At 44.5% G+C, this 21,746-nt stretch overlaps 1 protein-coding gene across 1 annotated transcript in view; it reads right to left on the reverse strand.

The window, feature by feature from the left end:
* The window catches only part of nup210 (nucleoporin 210), a 164,504-nt gene that overhangs the window by 84,038 nt on the left and 58,720 nt on the right, over window positions 1-21,746 (reverse strand). The window contains exons 10-13 of the mRNA XM_038812717.1: window positions 20,675-20,815; window positions 10,469-10,606; window positions 8,474-8,629; window positions 1,931-2,129 (exon numbers count right to left, since the gene is read on the reverse strand). Of these exons, the coding sequence (XP_038668645.1) occupies window positions 1,931-2,129; window positions 8,474-8,629; window positions 10,469-10,606; window positions 20,675-20,815 (634 nt within the window). The remainder of the gene's footprint in view (window positions 1-1,930; window positions 2,130-8,473; window positions 8,630-10,468; window positions 10,607-20,674; window positions 20,816-21,746) is intronic.

The raw sequence follows: 21,746 nt of genomic DNA on the forward strand, positions 1-21,746 counted from the left end.
TTCGGCCCATCAAGTCTGCACCAGCCCTTAAAAAGGACACCCTAATTAAGCCCACGCCTCCACCATATCCCCATAACCCAGTAACCCCACCAAACCTTTTTTGGATACAAGGACAATTCAGCATAGCCAATTCACCTAACCTGCACATCTTTGGACTGTGGGTTGAAACCGGAGCACCCGAAGGAAACCCACGCAGACACGGAGAGAATGTGCAGACTTCACACAGACAGTGATCCCAGCCGGGAATCGAACCTGGAGCTGTGAAGCAACTGTGCTAACCACTGTGTTACCGTGCTGCCCTATGTGCGACATTCTCCTCAATGCCACCACCGGAAGTCTGTCCAGCGTCGGTTTTATCCTTCCGGGCACAGAAACATTAAATTCAACACACTTAAAACCATATCTTATTTCTAATGTGTACCAATACAGATTATAAGTACCTTTGTTCTCCTAACACACCACCACCTCTCTCAACTCCTCTACTGTTGCTAAGTTATCAGACTGCTGATCTGACATCCAACACAGGATGTGCCGAAATTTTCTCTGATTAAATAGTGGGAAGGCTAAAACCATGTTTCTCAGTCTCTGCCCCAAACTATGTTCCCTTACTACTGACTCCATCCTTGTCCCAAGAACAGTCTGGGGCTAAGGCAGTCTGCTCACAACGTTAATGTCATAGCTGATCCGAAGATGAGCTTCCAGCCTCACATTCGTTCAATCACTAAGACTGCCTGTTCCCATCTCTGTAACATCACCTGACTTTGCCTCAAGTTGCAGCTTCCTGTTGTTGAAACTCTCATTCAGGAACCTCCAAAAACAAACAATATTCCATCAGCAATCTATGTGGCTGGTTTAGTACAATGAGTTAAGACAGCTGGCTTGTAATGCAGAACAAGAGCAGCAGCGTGGGTTCAATTCCCGTTCGAGCCTCCCCGAACAGGCGCCGTAATGTGGCGACTAGGGGGTTTTCACAGTAACTTCATTGAAGCCTACTTGTCAAAAATTAAATGAAATGAAAATTGCCTATTGTCACAAGTAGGCTTCAAACGAAGTTACTGTGAAAAGCCCAAGTCACCACATTCCGGAGCCTGTTCGGTGGGGGCTGGTACGGGAATTGAACCGTGCTGCTGGCCTGCCTTGGTCTGCTTTCAAAGCCAGTGATTTAGCCCTGTGCTAAACCAGCCTCTAAATAAGTGATTCTTATTATATTATTATGTATAAACAAGCCATTGGTATTTGAAGCTTGTTTTTTAATAACTTAATTACAACATATAAAATATAATATACAACTATTTCTTACATTCATCACACTATATCTTAACTTAAATGAAGTCCTGTTCATCAATCACTCTTGCGTTCTCTGACCCACATTGCAAGCAATGTCTTAATTTAAAAATTCTCATCCTTATTTGGAAATTGCTCCATGGCCTCGCCCATCTCTAATTTCCTCCAGAGTCACAACCAACCCACTGAGATGCATGCGCTCAACTCATTCTGGCCTTTTGAGCATCTCCGATTTCAATCACTGCATCAGTGGTGGATATACCTTCAATGGCCTGGCTGTTAAACTGTGGAACTTCCTCTCTGTAGTTCTCCATCTCACTACCACACAGTGTCCTCCTTTAGCACCTTCCTTAAAACCAGTCTTTTGAACCAAGCCTTTGGTCATCTGCCCCGATATCTCCTTGCACAGCTTGGTGTCAATATTTTGTTACATAGTGCACCTTTGAAGAGCCTACGGATGCTTTATTACGTTAAAGGTGTTATATAAAAACAAGAAGTCAAGTGCTTCACAGCCCAATCTTTTGCTCCAGTGAAGATGCATGCAATTTACTTGCTTGAAAAAGAATTATACTGAATCAGAAATTACTGGTCGTTTTGTCTCTTCCTGCAATTAGATCATAACATGAAATGCATTTTTCCTCATTACCTTCTGTAGTTTTGAAAACACCACGGTTTTCAATCTCTACCACAAGATCAAAATGGGAGCAGTCTGTTAACATGACTTTTTCTTGTGTTTCCACGTTCCGGAGACCGTAAATCTTGAGCGGCAAATCCAGTATTTGTCCAACTCGAGCTTCTACCTGGCAAGGTGTGAACTCCATTTGGATTGGCTCGATTACATAAACCTTCAAATAGAAAAAGCATTGAAACATTAATACAAATTAAAATCAAAGCATCACAACTACAAACTATTCAACTTGCTAGCCATCAAACCACTGAAGACATATGGTGTTATAGCGGAGGATTAAATATTGATTTTAAATTTACTAACTATGAACCGGCAGAAGCTTATAGCTGCTTTGTGGATAGTAAGCAAACAAGCTTTTGTTTTCAACACGTCATCCTAAACATGGCAAATTTTGCTTCATATTTCCTGAATACTGTAATGAAGTATCTACAAGACTTCGCTCTCGAGTCTGAAGTGGGTTTTGGACTCAATTACTTCTGACCCAGAAGGCAGTATTACCAATGTTATAAAATTCAAAGTCTTCGTGACATATTGGTGAAATAGCACTGTAATCAGTTATCACCACTTTTTGCACAACACAGAGCTCAGTTTCAATTTTATTGCAGTCGCACAAATTTCTGGTGCCACTATCACTCCTTAATAGGAATAAAACAAAAAAATGATAGACAAGTCTGACACTCAATTTAAAATAAGGGCCAAGGTATGTGCTAACCTTGAGACTTCCTAATTGTTCTATGCTTGTTTTGTTGTAAATCAATATTTTCAATCTGGTAGCATAATGAAATAGTACACCTTGTTTATGTAAAGACAAGCCATTTTTTTTGAAAAAGCAACCAAACAGTTTAATTTGCCAAATTGAAATTCTTTTTTAAAAATAATTTTTATTGGAATTTTTTGAAAAATATATATCAACAAAACAATAATAACAATAACAATAATAGTAATAAACACCCCCCGGCACCCGTAACAAGGCATATAACAAACCCCCCCCACCCCCAATAAACAGAATAAATTAACAATAAGCAAATTAACTTAAACACTATCCCCCTAAACCCCCCCCCCCGGGTTGCTGCTGCTGCTGACCTACGACCTTATCTTTGAGCCAGAAAGTCAAGGAAAGACTGCCACCTCCTAAAGAACCCTTGTACCGACCCCCTCAGGGTGAATTTGACCCTCTCCAGCTGAATGAATCCTGCCATGTCGTTAATCCAGGTCTCCACGCTCGGAGGTCTTGCATCTTTCCACTGCAGCAAGATCCTCCGCCGAGCTACTAGGGACGCAAAGGCCAAGACATCGGCCTCTTTCGCCTCCTGCACTCCCGGCTCCACCCCAACCCCAAATATCGCGAGTCCCCAGCCTGGTTTGACCCTGGATCCCACCACCCTCGACACCGTCCTCGCCACCCCCCTTCCAGAACTCCTCCAGTGCCGGGCATGCCCAGAACATATGGGCATGGTTCGCTGGACTCCCTGAACACCTGACACACCTGTCCTCGCCCCCAAAGAACCTACTCATCCTAGATCCGGACATGTGGGCCCGGTGCAGCACCTTGAACTGGATGAGACTAAGCCTCGCACATGAAGAGGAGTTCACCCTCTCCAGGGCGTCCGCCCATGTCCCCTCCTCAATCTGCTTCCCCAGTTCCACCTCCCACTTAGCCTTCAGCTCCTCTATCGACGCCTCCCCCACCTCCTGCATTCCCTGGTAGATGTCAGACACCTTCCCATCCCCGACCCACACCCCCGAAAGCACCCTATCCCTTACCCCCCTCGGGGGCAACAAAGGGAACCCCTCCACCTGTCGCCTAGCAAACGCCTTGACCTGAAGGTACCTGTACATATTCCCCGGGGGGAGCTAAAACTTCTCCTCCAGTTCACCAAGGCTCGCGAACCTCCCGTCGATAAACAGGTCTCCCAACTTCCTAATGCCCGCCCTGTGCCACCCCACGAACCCGCCATCCATGTTCCCTGGGACAAACCGGTGGATCCCCCGCAGCGGGGCCTCCACCGAGGCCCCCACTTCCCCCCTGTGTCGCCTCCACTGCCCCCAAATTTTGAGGGTAGCCGCCACCACCGGGCTCGTAGTGTAGCTCGTTGGAGGGAGTGGCAGCGGCGCCGTTACCAGTGCCTTCAGGCTCGTGCCTCCACAGGACGCCATCTCCATCCGTTTCCATGCTGCCCCCTCCCCATCCATTACCCACTTACGTACCATCGAGACGTTAGCCGCCCAATAGTACCCAGAGAGGTTGGGCAGCGCCAGCCCCCCTCTATCCCTGCCCCGCTCCAAAAAGACCCTCCTTACCCTCGGAGTCCCATGTGCCCAAACAAATCCCAGAATGCTGCTGTTCACCCTCCTAAAAAAGGCACTCGGAATGAAAATGGGGAGGCACTGAAACAAAAACAAAACCTCGGGAGCACCGTCATTTTAACGGACTGTACTCTACCCGCCAACGACAGCATGTCCCACCTTTTAAATTCCTCCTCCATCTGCTCCACCAACCTAGTAAAATTGAGCTTGTGCAGAATCCCCCAGCTCCTAGCCACCTGAACCCCCAGGTATCTAAAACTCCTCACTGCCCTCTTTAGTGGGAACCTACCAATCCCCTCCTCCTGATCTCCCGGGTGTACGACAAACAGCTCACTCTTGCCCAGGTTCAATTTATAGCCCAAGAAACTCCCAAACTCAGCAAGAATCTCCATCACCTCCGGCATTCCCCCCCACCGGGTCTGCTACATACAGCAGCAAGTTGTCTTCATACAGCGACACTCGGTGCTCCTCCCCACCTCGCACCAAACCCCTCCACCTCCGCGACTCCCTAAGAGCCATGGCAAGAGGCTCAATTGCCAACGCAAAAAGCAAGGGGGCACCCCTGCCTCGTCCCACGGTGGAGCCTAAAGTACTCGGACCTCCTCCCATTTGTCGCTACACTCGCCATCGGGGCCTCTTACAGCAACCTCACCCATTTAATAAACCCCACCCCAAACTCAAACCTCTCCAACACCTCCCACAAGTACCCCCACTCAACCCTGTCAAAGGCCTTCTCCGCATCCAATGCCACCACAATCTCCGCCTCTCCTTCTGCTGCCGGCACCATTATCACATTTAGTAGCCGTCGCACGTTAGTGTTCAGCTGCCTCCCCTTCACAAAACCCGTCTGATCTTCATGTACCACCCCCGGCACCCAGTCCTCTATTCTAGTGGCCAAGATCTTCGCCAGCAACTTGGTGTCTACATTCAGCAGTGAAATCGGCCTGTATGATCCGCACTGCAAGGGGTCCTTATCACTCTTCAGGATCAGGGAGATTAGCGCCCGAGACATCGTCGGGGGCAGAACACCCCCCTCCCATGCCTCGTTGAAGGTCCTAACCAACAGGGGGCCCAGCAGGTCCGCATATTTCTTATAGAAATCAACCGGGAACCCATCCGGTCCCGGCGCCTTCCCCGACTGCATATGGCCAATCCCACTGACCAGCTCCTCCAGCCAAATTGATATTTTGATAAACAACCTAATAATCTCGTTAATCAAATCATCCTGGATACATACAAGGGAAACACCGAGAATCACATACGCAACTGACCAAAGTTGCAGGGAGAGAAACTCTGATCAGAGCTTTGTTTGAAGAAATAGTTCTCGGGCTGCATTAAGACATGGTGATGAAACACTTGAGGTAAAGTTTTAGGCTTCTTTTAAAAGGGTCTGCACAAACCTGGGAAAAATATTAGTCTGCATAGTATTTTGCAGGTCTATACACATCTCAATCTGAACACCTACCTATTACCTTACGGAAGGCATTAAAGTAAATGGAATAGTGATGGCCTTAGCTATTAATGACCTTGTGCTAGGGGAAGCACGGTAGCACAGTGGTTAGCACAGTTGCTTCACAGTTCCAGGGTCCCAGGTCTCCCCGTGTCTGCGTGGATTTCCTCAGGGTGCTCAGGTTTTCTCACACAGTCCAAAGACATACATGTGGATTGGCCATGATAAATTGCCCTTGGTGTCCAAAAGTAAAGGTTAGGTGGGGTTACTGGGATAGGGTGGAGGTGTGGGCTGAAGTAGGGTGCTCTTTCCAAGGGCTGGTGCAGACTTGAATGGCCTCCTTCTGCACTGTAAATTCTATGATCTATGATCTTCTAGTCAGTTTATTATACTTCTGTTTGTTCAGACTTATATGCTAGGATTGACTGTAAATTACGAGTCAAAACAGCACAACTCCCTCAAAAGAGGATCTGGGAAGTGAGAGGACTATGCATCTTCATAATCAGTTAAATTGGAGAATCCTTACTCTCTGCGTCAGTAAGAGTAAACATAGTTAATTTGATACCAAATCATACACAGCAAACAAAACAGAGAAGGAAAAATGATGGGATTGAGAGATGCACATTTACATTTTGTTAAACTGATAATAAGGACTTCTTTAAATATATAAAAAGAGCGAGGTCAAAGTGAACATTGGCCCCTTAGAAAATGAATCTGGGGAGATAGTTATGGGGAACAAGGAAATGGAGGAGGAGTTAAACAGATATTTTTCACCAGTCTTTGCAGTGGAAGATACTTCAAACATCCTATGAATACTGAAGCGAATTAAATACCATCACCATCACTAGATTTGTATTAGACAACTAATGGGGTTAAAGGCAGATAAGTCGCCTGCCCCCGATGGCCTGCATCCAAGGATCTTAAAGTAAGTAGCTGCAGAGATAGTGTATGGATTGGTTGTAATTTTCCAAAAATCCTTGGAGAAGTACCAGAGAATTGGGAAACTGTCAATGTGACACCCCTATGCAAAAAGGGAGGGAGGTAGAAAGTGGGTATCTCTAGATCAATTAGCCGAGCATCCATTGTTGGAAAACTGAGCAGGAAACAGAGTGTCGATAAGGGGTTAATTTCAGGTTGGCGACCTGTAACCAGTGTGATTCCACCGGGATCAGTGCAGGGACCTCAAACATTTACAATATATATTAATGACTTGGACGAAGGAAACATATGTGCTGTGGCCAAATTTGCAGACGACACCAAAATAGGTGGAAAAGCAAGTTGCAAGAGGGAAACAAAGAGTTTGCAAAGAGACATTGATAGGCTAAGTAAATGGGTAAAAAGTTGGCAAATGGAGTATAATGTGGGAAAATATGAAGTTATTCATTTTGGAAGGGAGAACAAAAGAAGAGTATTACTTAAATGGAGAAAAATTACAGAAAGCTGCACCACAGGGATTTTGGGGTATTTGTGCATGAAACACGGAAAGCTAGCACACAGGGGAAACGCAGAGAGCTAGCACACAGGGTCAGCAGGCTATCAGGAAGACTAATGGAATATTGGCCCTTATTTCAAGGGGATTGGAGATGCGGAGACCACATATGGAGTACGGTGAGAAGTTTTACCAAAGAAAAGGTATTATTTCAGGTGGTTCAAAGATGGTTCACTAGGATGATCCCCAGTATGGAGGGATTGTCTTCTGAGCAAAGGTTAAACAGGTTAGGACTCTACTCATTGGAATTCAGAAGAATGAGAGGTGATCTCATTGAAATGTATAGGATTTGTAAGGGGCTTGACAGGGTGATGTTTCTCCTATGGGAGAGTCTAGGACCAGAGGGCATAGTGTCAGAATAAGGGATGCCAATTTGGGATTGAGATGAGGAGGAATTTCTTCTCCTAGAGGACGGAGAGTTTTTGGAACTCCTTGCCACAGAGAGCTGTGGGAGCAGAGTGCTTGTGTGTATTTACGGCTGAGGTAAATAGATTCTTGCTCAGTAAGGGAATCCAGGGTTACTGGGAAAGGGCGGAAACGTGGACGTGAAGAATGCAAGATCAGCTATGATCCTATTGAATGGCGGAGCAAGCTCAAGGGGTCAAATGGAGTATAAGATTAGGAAAGACTTGGTACAACCATACACAGTACTGCTGAGATCCCATCTGGAGTACTGCAAGCAGTTTTGATTCCCCTACCCAAGGAAAGATACTATTTCATTGAATGCGGTTCAGAGATGGTTTACTAGGATGATCCCTGGTATGGAGGGATCGTCTTCTAAGCAAACTCTTCCCAGTTCTCATGGTCTAAACTCAAACAATAATAAAAATCTGAAGGAATAAGATTTCACACTTGTAAAAATTGTCAATAGCAGAGGGATAGTTTGAGCGCAATTATCACATCATTAACAATTTACATAGTGGAATCTAACTTGCCCTGTGAAGTTTAGTGATTCTATAAGTGCCACACACTCATGTCCTTCCATGTGTTTCAATGCCAAGTCTCTCAGTAAGATGCCATTAACTGTGGCTACTGGAGGAGTAAAACAAATTAGACAGCAACTGTCTGCTTTCTGTGATTTAACTGCACGTGCCAATGGCAGATGTTGCAGTCAAAATTACACTTCACTAGCATCAATGCTTCACTTGGTTTTACTGCAAAGTCAGGGCCAAATCCGAGAACATAGTTACATTTCACTTTTGTATTTCCCAAAACATTCATGAAGTCAAGATAAAAATTTTAAAAACCATTTTACCATCATTTGTCCATAGTGTAACGGGTTCTGAACATCATGTGCTTGTATTACACTGAGCCCTATATCGCTTGCTGTTGTCATAAACCCTTTAACGGTCACTGTTGCCACAGCCTGGTTGGAAGACGACCAGGTAAAATTTCCACTCCCACCTTCTGCCTAATAATGAATTAAACATATATTATAATGAATAAATATCAAATGTCAATAAATAATACTGCAACTCTAATCACATTCAACAGAACCTCATTCTAATGCATTTGGAAATGTGTATTCAATACTTGGGCAAATTACTGGGATATTATATTAATTATGACTTTGGCAAAACAAACTATTATGCCATAAAAGCCTGGCCCAAGCATGGAGAGATCAGCTGAATCCCAGACGTGGCACAAAAGATTTCTGTAAAGTTGAAGTCAGTAGGGATCAGGGTGAAACTCTCTGGGAGTCATACCTGACAGCAAGACAATTGGTTAGATGTTGGAGGCTAGTCATCATTTCAGAATTCACCAGCGCAACATCCTGGGTCTAAACATGCAGCAAGATTTGGTCTGGCTTATGAATGACGTGTAGGATTTGCATAACACAAGTCCCAGGCAATGAGCAACTTCAAGGAGAGAGCATCCCAAGGACTCCTTGAAGGTGAACATCAAGAAATGTGTCATATTCACCACAGACTGGGGACAAGACAAACTATTTGGGGAGCAATCTCAAGCAGTGGTATCGTTTCCTCAAAGAATATAGCTAGCCAAGGACAAATGGCAAGCAGGAAGACCAGCAGTCCCCCCCCCCCCCCCCCCCCCCCCCCCACCCAAATAAAATCAGACAATTCATTTTTGACTTCATATTGGTGTCTCACAGGTATTGAGAAGGGTGTTACAACAGCTTTTTATTCAGTGGGTTTAGATGCAAGTTAGATACTTTGTTTCCTCCACAGTTTCCTGCCTACGAGCATCTTTCTGCCTCTTCTAGAGGTTCAACAGAATTGTCATCAACAACGTCCTGGTGTCACCACTGACCAGAACCTCAACTGGAGCAGTCACATCATGCCATGGCTTCTACAGCAGGTTAAGAGTCCAAAGAAGTGCACAAATATGAATATATTCTTTTGCACTGAAAAAATAAATAAGCAACTAATTGAAGAGCAATTTTGTGTGAAGATAATTTTCATTATTTCTCACTGAGGCAAGTTGCGAGGCCTTTAATATACAGACTATAGTCCTCACAAAACCAGTGAGAAAGTTTGATGTTTTCATTCTCTGAATGTATGTCACCAACCATCAGTACTGTACTGTTCAACCTATTTTAAATCATTCATCTGAGAGGTTGATAATCTGTAGAGTATTGAAAGGATGAAAAGAAACAGGGATAATGTCCAAGAACAATCGTCAGTATTTGTTTCCATTAATTATTGAATGTGGCCGTTTCTTGTATGCGGTCACCTGTTTGCAATTGAGCGCGACTGTGATGGCAGATCTGCATGGCTTTCCAAATTACGGTCAAGAAAGAAATGCCTGATTTGTTGGGGCAGCTGGGCTTTCTAACTAGCCTTTGGTTCTTTGCCGCTGTATTCTGCATTGTCTGAAGGACAGAACACCACCATTTTGAGATTGCTCTCCAAACAGGTTGTTCTTGTTCTATTTCTCTCAGACTGTGGTGGGTGTGATACATTTCCTTGAATGAAATAAACAAAATAAACTAATACCGAATTCCACCTACAGCATGGGACTTGCCATGGTGACATTGCCTTGCGCATATAGAACATAGAACAGTACAGCACAGAACAGGCCCTTCGGCCCTCAATGTTGTGCCGAACAATGATCACCCCACTTAAACCCACGTAACCCGTATACCCGTAACCCAACAACCCCCATTAACCTTACACTACGGGCAATTTAGCATGGCCAATCCACCTAACCCGCACATCTTTGGACTGTGGGAGGAAACCGGAGGAAATGAATATCAAAGAATACATTCTGTTAACAGAATAAAATGCACCTTTATCGTATACTGATAAGTTCCAGCCATCTGCTGCCAAGGAAAGGTCAAAATACTTGGTGTAAGAACAATTGGATTATAAATTTCTACTTCTTGTTGGTTTCGCACAGGGACCGGCAGGGAATGTACAATTCCATTCTGAAAGTCAAAATGAACAAAATAAGATGCAAATATATTAGCATAATTAGGAACTATACATCAATAAGCATAATAAAGGCATTTTCCAGGAACTGAGGCAAAGACAAGATAACGAACATTTCTAAACTTTTAAAAATATTTGTTTTTTTATTCAAAAAGGCTTTTTTACAGCAACAATGCAACAAACCTCAACACAAACCCTTCCCTGCCGCCCCCATTGACAGCTGAGAGTAACCAGTTCCCTGAAAAAGGAGATGAAAGGGTGCCATCTCGAGTAGAACCTTTCCACCAACCCCCTTTAATCTTCCCAAAGTACAAAACTTTCATCAGGTCCCCAGTCAGGATAGGGCACCAGATGGCACCGGAGACCTCTACCTGAGCAGAACTCTAAAAACGGCCACGGTTCCAACTGAACACCCAAAATCACAGAGTGTCTAAAAAGGAGACCCAGGACTGACAAGCTTGGGCCAAGACCAAAACACGTGCGTGACTTGCCGGTTCACATCAGGGAAGAACCCACTTATATGCACCCTGGTCATGTGTCCCCCTGCTCACCTTGAACTGGATCAACCTACACACGAGGGGGTGAAGTTCACCTTGCGAAGAGCCTCACTCCACATTCTCTCCCCCCCCCCCCCCCACCACCACCAAAACAAAAAGTCAAACCCAGCTCATTCCCCCATTACTTTTTGAATGAATCCTGCTCCATCGACTACATCTGCCCATAAACATCCAAAACCTTGCCCTCCCCAACGCGGCCAAGGACAAGACCTTGTTCAAAAATGAGTGCACACTACCAGGAGAAATGAAGGAAGCTCCTTAAGTGGGTGGTACAGTAGCTAGCACTGTTGCTGCACAGCACCAGGGACCTGGGTTGGGTCACTATCTGTGCAGAGTCTCGGGGGTTTTCACAGTAACTTCATTGCAGTGTTAATATAAGTTTACTTGTGACACTAATAAACATTTTTATTATTATAATAAAGCAGAAGATCGCATACCTGAAAACCTTCATTCTTGGGAACTGGAATTTCTCCAAAAACTCATCTAAGCCGGTGAACCTACCCTCGAGAAATATGTCCCCAAACTTCTCCCCGCTCTCTCCCTCTCCCATGCCCTGAACAATGAATCCAGGCCATACGGCACAAACCTATGGTTCCCGAAATAGTGACATGGAGCCCAGTTTAAAATGCTGGCCACGGTGCAGGCACAATTTGCTTGATCCTGAAAAAGGTCAAGGATCCCATAATGTGGGTTGTATCGACCTATTGCGTTGTTCAACACAGAAGTTAAGTTGTTTGCGAAGGTGTTGGCGACGCATTTGAAACTCCGGAATCATTCAAACATATTCAGCAGAAGAGGGACCAACTTACCCGCAAACTGTTTGTAAAATTCAATAGGGAATCCATCGGGACCTGGTGCCTTGCCAGTTTGCACTCAATGAATGCCACTCATAACCTCCCCCCTCTGACCTGTCAATGCCTCCAACTCCTGCCCCACCTCTGAGAAGGTGAATCCATCCAAAAACTATCATTGATGAACACTCCTCTGGGGGTTTGGATGTCTACAGCCCTCGGTAAAAGGTCTGGAACACCTCATTAACCTTCTCTGAAGTGGAAACCAAACCATCGCTCGAGTCTCTGATCTGCACCATCGCCTGGGAGGTTGCCTGCCATCGCAGCTGGTGCGCCAACAGACAGTTGGCCTTCTCCCCATACTCATAAAATGGTCACCCTCGAGCATTGCAGCTGGCTCACCGCCCTGTCCATTGATGTTAACAAATTCCATCTGTAATTTATTTCTTCCGGTTAATAACTCTGGCGTCAGGGCAATAGAGCACCTCCAGGATCGAATCCACCAGCGTCTGCCTCTCCATCCTTCCAGATTTATCCCTATGCACCTTTTTATTTTTTAAATTTAGGGTACCCAATTCATTTTTTCCAATTAAGGGGCAATTTAGAGTGGCCAATCAACCTACACTGCACATCTTTGGGTTGTGGGGGTGAAACCCACGCAAACACGGCGAGAATGTGCAAACTCCACACGGACAATGACCCAGAGCCGGGATCGAACCTGGGACCTCAGTGCTGTGAGGCAGCAATGCTAACCACTGCGCCACTGTGCTGCCCCATCCCTATGCACCTTTCAGAGATTATCTCCCCCTAATGACCACCTTCCGAGCGTGGAAGGTGAGACCACCTCATTCCTTATAAACTCAACATACTCTCAAATGACGGAGGATATACGCCCAAAAAATCTCGTCTGCAAGCAGCACCCCTGCTCCAATACTAGGTCTACAAAGTGCAGAGCATGATCCAAGATAACAATTGCCGAATATCCCTCCCCCGCCCCTCCTCAACCCAGGGAGCAGGGACCTAGCCACCACGAAGAAGTCAATCCGAGAGTAAGCCCGATGGACGTGGGGAAAGGAAAGAAAACTCCTTAGCCCTCGGATACTTAAATCTCCATGTGTCTGCCCCCGCTCCCTACAATTAGCTGATGAGAATCCAGATCTGTGATAGAAGCAAGAACCTTATTAATGAATGCAGTATCATCCCAGTTTGGTGCATACACATTGACCAACACCACTGACGTGCCCGCCAATGACCCACTGACAGTTATGTACCTCCCACCTGGGTATAATATATTAACCGCAGAAAATGACACACTCTTATCAACCCCCGCGCCCCACAATCAAATCCCCAGTGATATCCTTGCCCCACCCAGTCCTTCTGCAATCTTGTGTGATCCTTAATTCTCAGCTAGGCCTCTTGTATAAAACCCACATCTGCCTTCAAACTTCTCAGGTGCTCAAACACCAGAGACCCTTTTACTGGGTAATTTAACCCCCTAACATTCCGGGTTATCAGCCTGACAGGTGTCCTCTGACACAATCCCACCCCTCCCACCCCAGATCAACCATATACGCCATGTGAGGCAATCTTGCAGTGCCTTCAACCTGCGCCATCTTGGGGCCACCCAAGATGGCTGTCATACTCCCATTGAGACAGCACAAAAACAAAGATACCCCACCATCAGCAGATTACTTCTCTCAGACCACTGCACCTGAAAACCAAAAGAACAAAAGCTCCTTCCGTCACCCCCCCCCCCCAATTCTAATCAAAACAAAAACCTAAGCTCATTACCTTAAAAAAAAACCACGGTAAAAAGCTGCAGATATCTCCACTTCACCACTCCAATTAATTCGCTATACTGCTAGCAGAGTGACCCCCGCACCGGGTAAAAAAATTGAAAACAACTAAACAGTATTCCAGCGATCAGTTCCCTGCCCAGGCCAAACTTTAGTACAAAACAATAGAGGAAAATAAACACCCAAACAGCTCCAAATGTATAATATACTAACCCCCAAATCACTCAGATAAACACTCAACAAAGCCCTATGCCCTACCCATAGTACAAAAATCCCACAATAAATACAGGTACAGATGAACCTAGCAAACAAAATCAAATATCTGAGTCTTAGTCGTTGAGCACTTTGGTTCACCCCAGTCCATGCTTCTTGACGGGCTCATTCGCATCCTTGATGCATCGAAGTAGTAATCTCTCTCCTTGAAGGTCACCCAAAGATGAACTAGGTACACCACACTAAATCTCACATTGCTCTTGCACAACGCAGTCTTAGCTTTCTTGAACGGAGCATGCCTTCTCGCCAGCTCTGCTTTAATGCCCTGGTATATTCTGATGGTGTGGTCCTCCTATGTACAGCCTTGATGGTCCTCCGCCTACCTCTGGACTCGTTGCTTGCCCGGATATATATGGAACCCAATGATGATTGCCCGTGGTGGCTCTCCAGATGTTCGCTTCAGTCTCATCGACCGATGGGCCCGGTCCAATTCAGGAGGGGCTGGCAAAATCCCCTCCCCTACCAACTTTCCAAATATCTTAGACATATAGTCCGTGGTTGGAGCCCCCCACAGACCCTCCGTAGCTCCACGATTCTTGCGTTATGCCATCTGGAGCGGTTCTCCAGATTGTCAGTTTTGGCCTTCAATGCTTTATGCTCTTAAGCCAATACTGTGTCTCTGCCTCCAGGGAGGCAATTCGGTCATTATCGTCGGAGAGTGCCACCTCCACCTTGAAGCTAGTCAATACCTTGGTTGACCACGGAGAGGCGTCTGCCATGTTCCCTCCAATGAAGCTCAAGAAACTTCAGAGTCTGATGACGATCCCTTGCCCGACTTCTGCCTTGTATTGTATTTGTTGGACATTACTTTTATGAGGAAACCCTATCCCTTCACACTAAATGAATTTCGCCCACAAAAACGCTAATAAAGCAGGCAAGAAGGGCCAAAATCAAAGTATCCTGTCGGCAGTCACCGCGAGTGACTGTTCACCACATAGCCACCACTGGTAGTTGCTTATTTAAAATCTTAAATGTCTTTGTTAATGAAACCAAAAATGTCAAGGTCTGTTATCTGCAGTTTAATACAACTACTTCAACAGTATGCGGCCATGTTTTCACTGATCCAAAAGCAGATTTTTGGTAATCTATACAAAAACTTCCAAAAACAGGGAAAGGGTACTGTCAGTGGACTAAATCTGCAGAAGCAGGGTAAAGCTTGGAGGACCTGCTTTCAACTCCTACCATGGCAAATGGGGGAAATAGAATACCAAAAAAAGTCTGTAATTAACGACAATCATGAGACCATCTAGTTCACCTGTCCATACCTGATCGACCCACTCACCAGATATTACAATGGCAAACAGCCTCATCAGCCCTGCAAAGTCATCATTACTAAAAACTGGGCAGGGTCGCTGCTAAAATTGCAGGAGCTGCCTCTTAGACTAGCCTTGCATTCATACTCACGGAGTCATACTCACAGAATCATATATCACATATACAAAATGTTCATTGCCTGGTTAGTATGAAACAAGGTGAATTTCATAATAAATGTCTAATTATATCCATTAGACCACATTTTACTTTGCTGCTACAATAAAGGGAAGTCTAATATATAAAAAGCATGCATTGGGTGGTACTGTAGCACAGTGGTTAACACTGTTGCTTCACAGCTCCAGGGTCCCAGGTTCAATTCCCAGCTTGGGTCACTGTCTGTGTGGTGTCTGCGTGGATTTCCTCCGGGTGCTCCAGTTTCCTCCCACAGTCCAAAGATGTGCAGGTTAGGTGGACCGGCCATGCTAAATTGCCCTTCGTGTCCAAAAAGATTACGTAGGGTTACTGGGATGGGGTGGAGGTGTGGGCTTACGTAGGGCGCACTTTACAAGGGCCAGTACAGAATCGATGGGCTGAATTACCTCCTTCTGCGCAGTTAATTCTATAATTCTATGAGTGCAAGTTCTATAAATATGAACAATTTATTTTTTTCAATTCAAATCATCTTTGATACAAATCAGCATCCTTCAAGTAATCAGAGGATACTTTCAGCACTTCAGAGAATCATAAATATCTTCACATCCATGGAGCTCATACTGATGGGTAGTAACTGTTATAATGCAAGAGGCACAGTGTCCATTATGTCACTGGTGGAATTGGGGGGGGGGGCAAAGAGGAAATAGGGAGCCACAGGGAGGGGGAAGAAATGGTGGGAGGTGGTTGGGGGGGGGGGAGAAGAGAAAGTACAGAATGGAAATCCCACGGGGGGGGTCTCCGTGACCAGGCTTGCAGCAAGTGTTTGTAGCTCGAAGAAATTGCTGCCCAGAGTTGATGAGCTAGAGTCTGAGCTTCAGACTCTGCGGCACATCAGGGAGGGGGAGAGTTACCTGGACATTCTGCTTTATGAGGCAGTCACACCCCGTAGATTAAATATCTCAAATTCGGTCAGTGGTCAGGGACAGCAGATTGTGACTGCGAGTGAAGCAGGTAGAGGGATGCTGAATTCAGAAAAGGAGGAGTCTCAGCTCTTCACCTTGTTCAACTTGTACGAGGTACTTGCTCCCTGTGTGGATAAGGAAAAGGACTATAGGGAGGATGAGCAAGCTGATCACTGCACCGTGACACACGAGCCCATTCAAGCAGGGGTAACAAAAAGACAAGTGGTAGGGGATTCCATAATTAGGGGAACTGATGGAATCCTTTGTAAGCAGGACAGAGTCCCACATGGTATGTTGCCTATCTGATGTCAGGGTGAGGTACATCTCTTAACGGCTTGAAAGGATATTGGAGCGGGAGGGAAAGGATACAGTTGTTGCGGTCCACATTGGGGCAAGCAACATTGGTAAGATTAGGAAAGAGGACATGTTCAGGGAATATCAGGGACTAGGAACAAAATTAAAGAACATGTCCCCAAAGGTTATAATTGCTGGATTACTACACAAACCATGTGCAAATTGGCATAGGCATGAGGAAATTAGGGAAGTAAACACGTGGCTGAAGGAGTGATGTGGGAAAGAGGGGTTCCATTTCATTGGGCACTGGAATACGTATTGGGAGAGGAGGAGTCTGCCCATTGGGACTGTCTCCACCTGAACGGATCTGGGACCAGCACCCTAGCGGAAAGGATAAATAGACTTTAAACTAGCAAATGGGGGGATATAATGAGGGGAAAGCATCCAGTGGAGATCATATTTGGGGAAGAGAGAACGGAGGAATAAAAACTGTTATGTATCGACCCCCTGGTAACAGTTTTGAGGATAAGATTGTATAAATTCAGAAATTAGGCATGTGTGTAGCAAAGGCAGAGTAGTATTTATTAATGAGGAATTTTAACTTGTACTAGACTGGGCAAGGCAGAGGCAGACAAGCACTTGTCAGAAAGGTAGTAAATTTCTGGAATCGGTGCGGGATAGTTTCCTGCAACAATATGTTCTAGATGCAACAAGGAGACAGGCAATATCAGATTTAGTTATAGAACATAGAACATAGAACAGTACAGCACAGAACAGGCCCTTCGGCCCTCGATGTTGTGCCGAGCAACGACCACCCTACTTAAACCCACGTAACCCGTATACCCGTAACCCAACAATCCCCCCATTAACCTTACACTACGGGCAATTTAGCATGGCCAATCCACCTAACCCGCACATCTTTGGACTGTGGGAGGAAACCGGAGCACCCGGAGGAAACCCACGCACACACGGGGAGGACGTGCAGACTCCACACAGACAGTGACCCAGCCGGGAATCGAACCTGGGACCCTGGAGCTGTGAAGCATTGATGCTAACCACCATGCTACCGTGAGGCCCCCATTACTCAATATGTCTGCTGTGTCCCTATAATCCCCTGAGTAATGAGCCAAATTTAATTAGTCATCTAACTGTGTGTGAAAATTTATCAAATAGTGATCAAAACATGATTGAATTCAGTGAAGCGTTTGAAAATGAAAAGCACGATTCAGATACTAGAATTTTTAGAGTTGGGTACGAGACGAGACAGACTGCCCACGGTAAACTGGGAAGATCTATAATGGGTCTAATGACTGAAGATCAGTGGGGAATATTTAAAGAAACATCTAATGAGATACAGAGTATGTACACCAGAGAGGAAAAGGCTCCACTTCACAAAAAAAAACACAGCCATGGACAACTAAAGAGTTTAGGGACAGCATAAAACCAAGGGCGTACAAAATTGAAAAACACAGCACAGATTCAGAAGAATGGGATAGATACAAAGACCAGCAAGGTCACAAAAGCAGGAAAACTGCTTATTAAAGGAAACTGGCAAGAAACATCAAAATCAATAAGACAACATTTTAATAGTTAAATAAAGGGAAAGTGGTTGGTGGAGAACAATGTTGGCCGACTAAAAACTGAAAATGGAGATATTACCGGTGATTATAGGGACACAGCAGACATATTGAACAATTACTTTGCCTCAGTATGTACAGTTGAAAAGGAGGATAACTTGCCAAAATTCTGAAAAGATAAATAGTCAATAGAGGACAGGGATTTAATATGATTAATGCAAGTACAGCATCAGCAACTCGGAAATTTATGGAACTAAAGAGTGACAAATCCGCAGCACCTGATGGTTTCCATCTGAGGATGTTAAATGAAGTAGAGGAGCATATTATAGATGTCCCAACTGCAATCTTCAGAGTTCCCTAGATTCAGGAGTTGTCCCGCAGGATTGGAAAATTGAACATATCACTCGTAAGAAGGGTGAAAGGGGGAAACCAGGGAATTACAGACCATTTAGCCCAATATTTGTGGTGGGGAAACTGCTGGAGTCTATAATCAGGGATAGGGTAACTGAACAACCTTGAGCCAGCATAGATTTGTGAAGGGAAGGTCATGCCCAACTAATCTTATTCATAGAATCATCAAATTTACAGTGCAGAAGGAGGCCATTCAGCCCATCGAGTCTGCACCGGCTCTTTGAAAGAGCACCCTACCCAAGGTCAACACCTCCACCCTATCCCCTTAAACCAGTAACCCCACCCAACATTAAGGGCAATTTAGCATGGCCAATCCACCTAACCTGCACATCTTTGGACTGTGGGAGGAAACCGGAGCACCCGGAGGAAATCCACGCACACACGGGGAAAACGTGCAGACTCCGCACAGAGAGTAACCTAAGCCGGGAATTGAACCTGGGACCCTGGTGCTGTGAAGCAATTGTGCTAACCATCATGCTACCGTGCTGCCCTTTAAATTATTGAAGCGGTGACTAAGGTAGTGGGCAAGGGAATGCCTATGAATGTTATTTACATGGATTTCCAGAAGGCATTTGATAAAGTCCCACAAAAGAAACTGTTAACCAAGGTGAAAACCCACGGAGTGGAGGACAAATAATTGACATGGTTAGGAAACTGGTCGAGTGGCAGGCGACAAGAGAGTGGGGACATTGGATAATTACTCTAATTGGCCAGAGGTGACTAGTGGTGTATCATAGGGATCTGTGCTGGGGCCTTAATTATGCATATATAAGCCATATAATCCAAATTTGCTAACGGGACAAAGTTGGCATTGTAGACAGCCTAAATTATAGCATAAAATTGAAAGGAAATATTGACACGACTAGGTGAATAGGTAAAATTATGGCAGATGGAATTCAATGTAAGCAAGTGTGAGGTTGCAGAGTACAGTGGGCGTCCAAAGGGACTTGGGGGTTCAGGTGCATAGGTCCTTAAAATGCCAGGAGAAAGTGCAGAAAATAATTAAAAAGGCTAATGGAATGCCAGCCTTTATATCAAGGGGATTGGAGTGCAAAGACACAGAGGTTATGCTGCTGCTACAAGACCCTAGTTGGACCCCATTTGGAGTACTGTGAGCAGTTCTGGGCACCACTCCATAGGAAGGATATTTTGGCCTCGGAGGGAGTGCAACATAGGTTCACAAAAATGATACCTGGACTACAGGGATTGAGTTATGAGGAGAATTTACATAAATTAGGCCTGTTTTTGCTGTAATTTAGGTTAAGGGGTGATCTGATCAAAGTACACCGATATTAACAGGGAAAGACAGGGTAGATAAGGATAAACTATTTCCACTGGTTGGAGATTCTAAAACTTGGGGAGATAGTCTAAAAATTAAGGCTAGACAGTTAAGGAGAGATGTTAGGAAGCACTTCTTCACTCAAAAGGGTTGTGAAAGCTTGGAACTCTCTGCCACAATCAGCAGTTGAAGTTAGAACCGTTGTTAATTTTAAATCGGAGACAGATAGATTTTTGTTCAGCAAAGATATTAAGGATATGGGCCAAAGGCACGTATATGGAGTTATACCACAAATCAGTCATGATCTGATTAAATGGTGGGACAGGATCGAGGAGCTGAATGGCCTACTCTATGAATATGCCCAGGCCAGTGTGCATCTGCAGACAGGTATCAGCAGCCATCCTGTGTTGCCGTATTGCATTGACAAGAGACACGGTTAACTAAATGACTAGATTCTATATTTCCTTTCCAACTGATTTAGGATTTAAGGTTGGTCAGAACAGCAAGAGCACTCCCATGCAGCTCTCTTGCTGGGGTGGGGGGAGGGGGGGAAATTAAATGTTTTATCTTATTCATTGAAGAGAGATTTAAAAAAAAACACAAAACCCTTTCTAACTTTAGGTACAACATTCTGTGCACTATTGGTTTCAATACACTTGGCCATTGCTAAATGATGGCTGTCAGTAAATGGGAATGGATTATAAGACAAAAACTAACCTGAGAAACCACATTGGTTAATGAAGCATCAATTATTGTTTGGCCTTTCTTCAGAGCCTGAACACGATGGTATGATCCATTTACAGAAGACTCCAGCATTTCAAAATACTCCTTTGGAATTTCACTATTAATTCGGATATCCTAAGTTGCCATAAAGAAATGGTCTTTCGTAAAATGTTAAGCACAAACACAAATAATTTGTCTTCTAACATAAATGTAATACATCAAAATGGCTAGGACCTATGATAGCAGATACAAAATATGATTTAAAGTCTCAAGTTTACAAAATCTGGCATTAAAACACTCAAGTTACAAACTCTGGTAACACAGAGTGCCTCAACTGTATTGTACCATTTGTTTAGCAACTCCATCAAGTTAATATTTCTGACATAGTTAATTCTCATTATTTGACACGAAATATTGAACATAAAAAAAAACACGATTCCAAGTAAATGACAATTCCACAAATGAGGGCTTAATGCAACCTGGTCTTCGGACTATTAAAATAAAAATACAATCCTCTTTTAAAGTTTGTCTGGAGGACCGGCACTGTTCAGGAGCGCGAAAATTATGTCACTTTTCCAATCTCCAGCAGGTATTTAGTCAAAACTAACTTGTTTCCAAAGCTTAAAATGGAATATAGAAAAATAGTTTTGTATTGGGCCAACATCTCTTGAAACAATGGCTTGAATGAAACATGCAGCAGCTATTAACACAATACGATCAGCAACTTGATGCAAACATTTGGCACGGCAATTTCAACTTTGCGTCCTGAAAATGGCATTGCGCCCTTCACCTCCTCGTTCATTTCATGACATTGTGGCATTTGCAAATTAACTACCCATTTAACTCACCATGAATATTATGTCCAGCAATCAATAGTGGAAGTACCCTTTTAATGACTGCCAATTAAACTCTCTGGCTCCTAAATTGAGCAATTAAAGGCAAAGAGCCTCAATCCTTTTGGATTTTTAAAAAGCCAAATTTAAAATTACAAAATGTTCTTATTTTGCCTCCATCTTTATCAAATCTATGTTTCCCTCGGTTAATCTTCATTCCTGACTTGAATCTA

Source organism: Scyliorhinus canicula, chromosome 11 (genome assembly GCF_902713615.1).
Source record: "Scyliorhinus canicula chromosome 11, sScyCan1.1, whole genome shotgun sequence".
NCBI classification, from domain to species: Eukaryota; Metazoa; Chordata; class Chondrichthyes; order Carcharhiniformes; family Scyliorhinidae; genus Scyliorhinus; species Scyliorhinus canicula.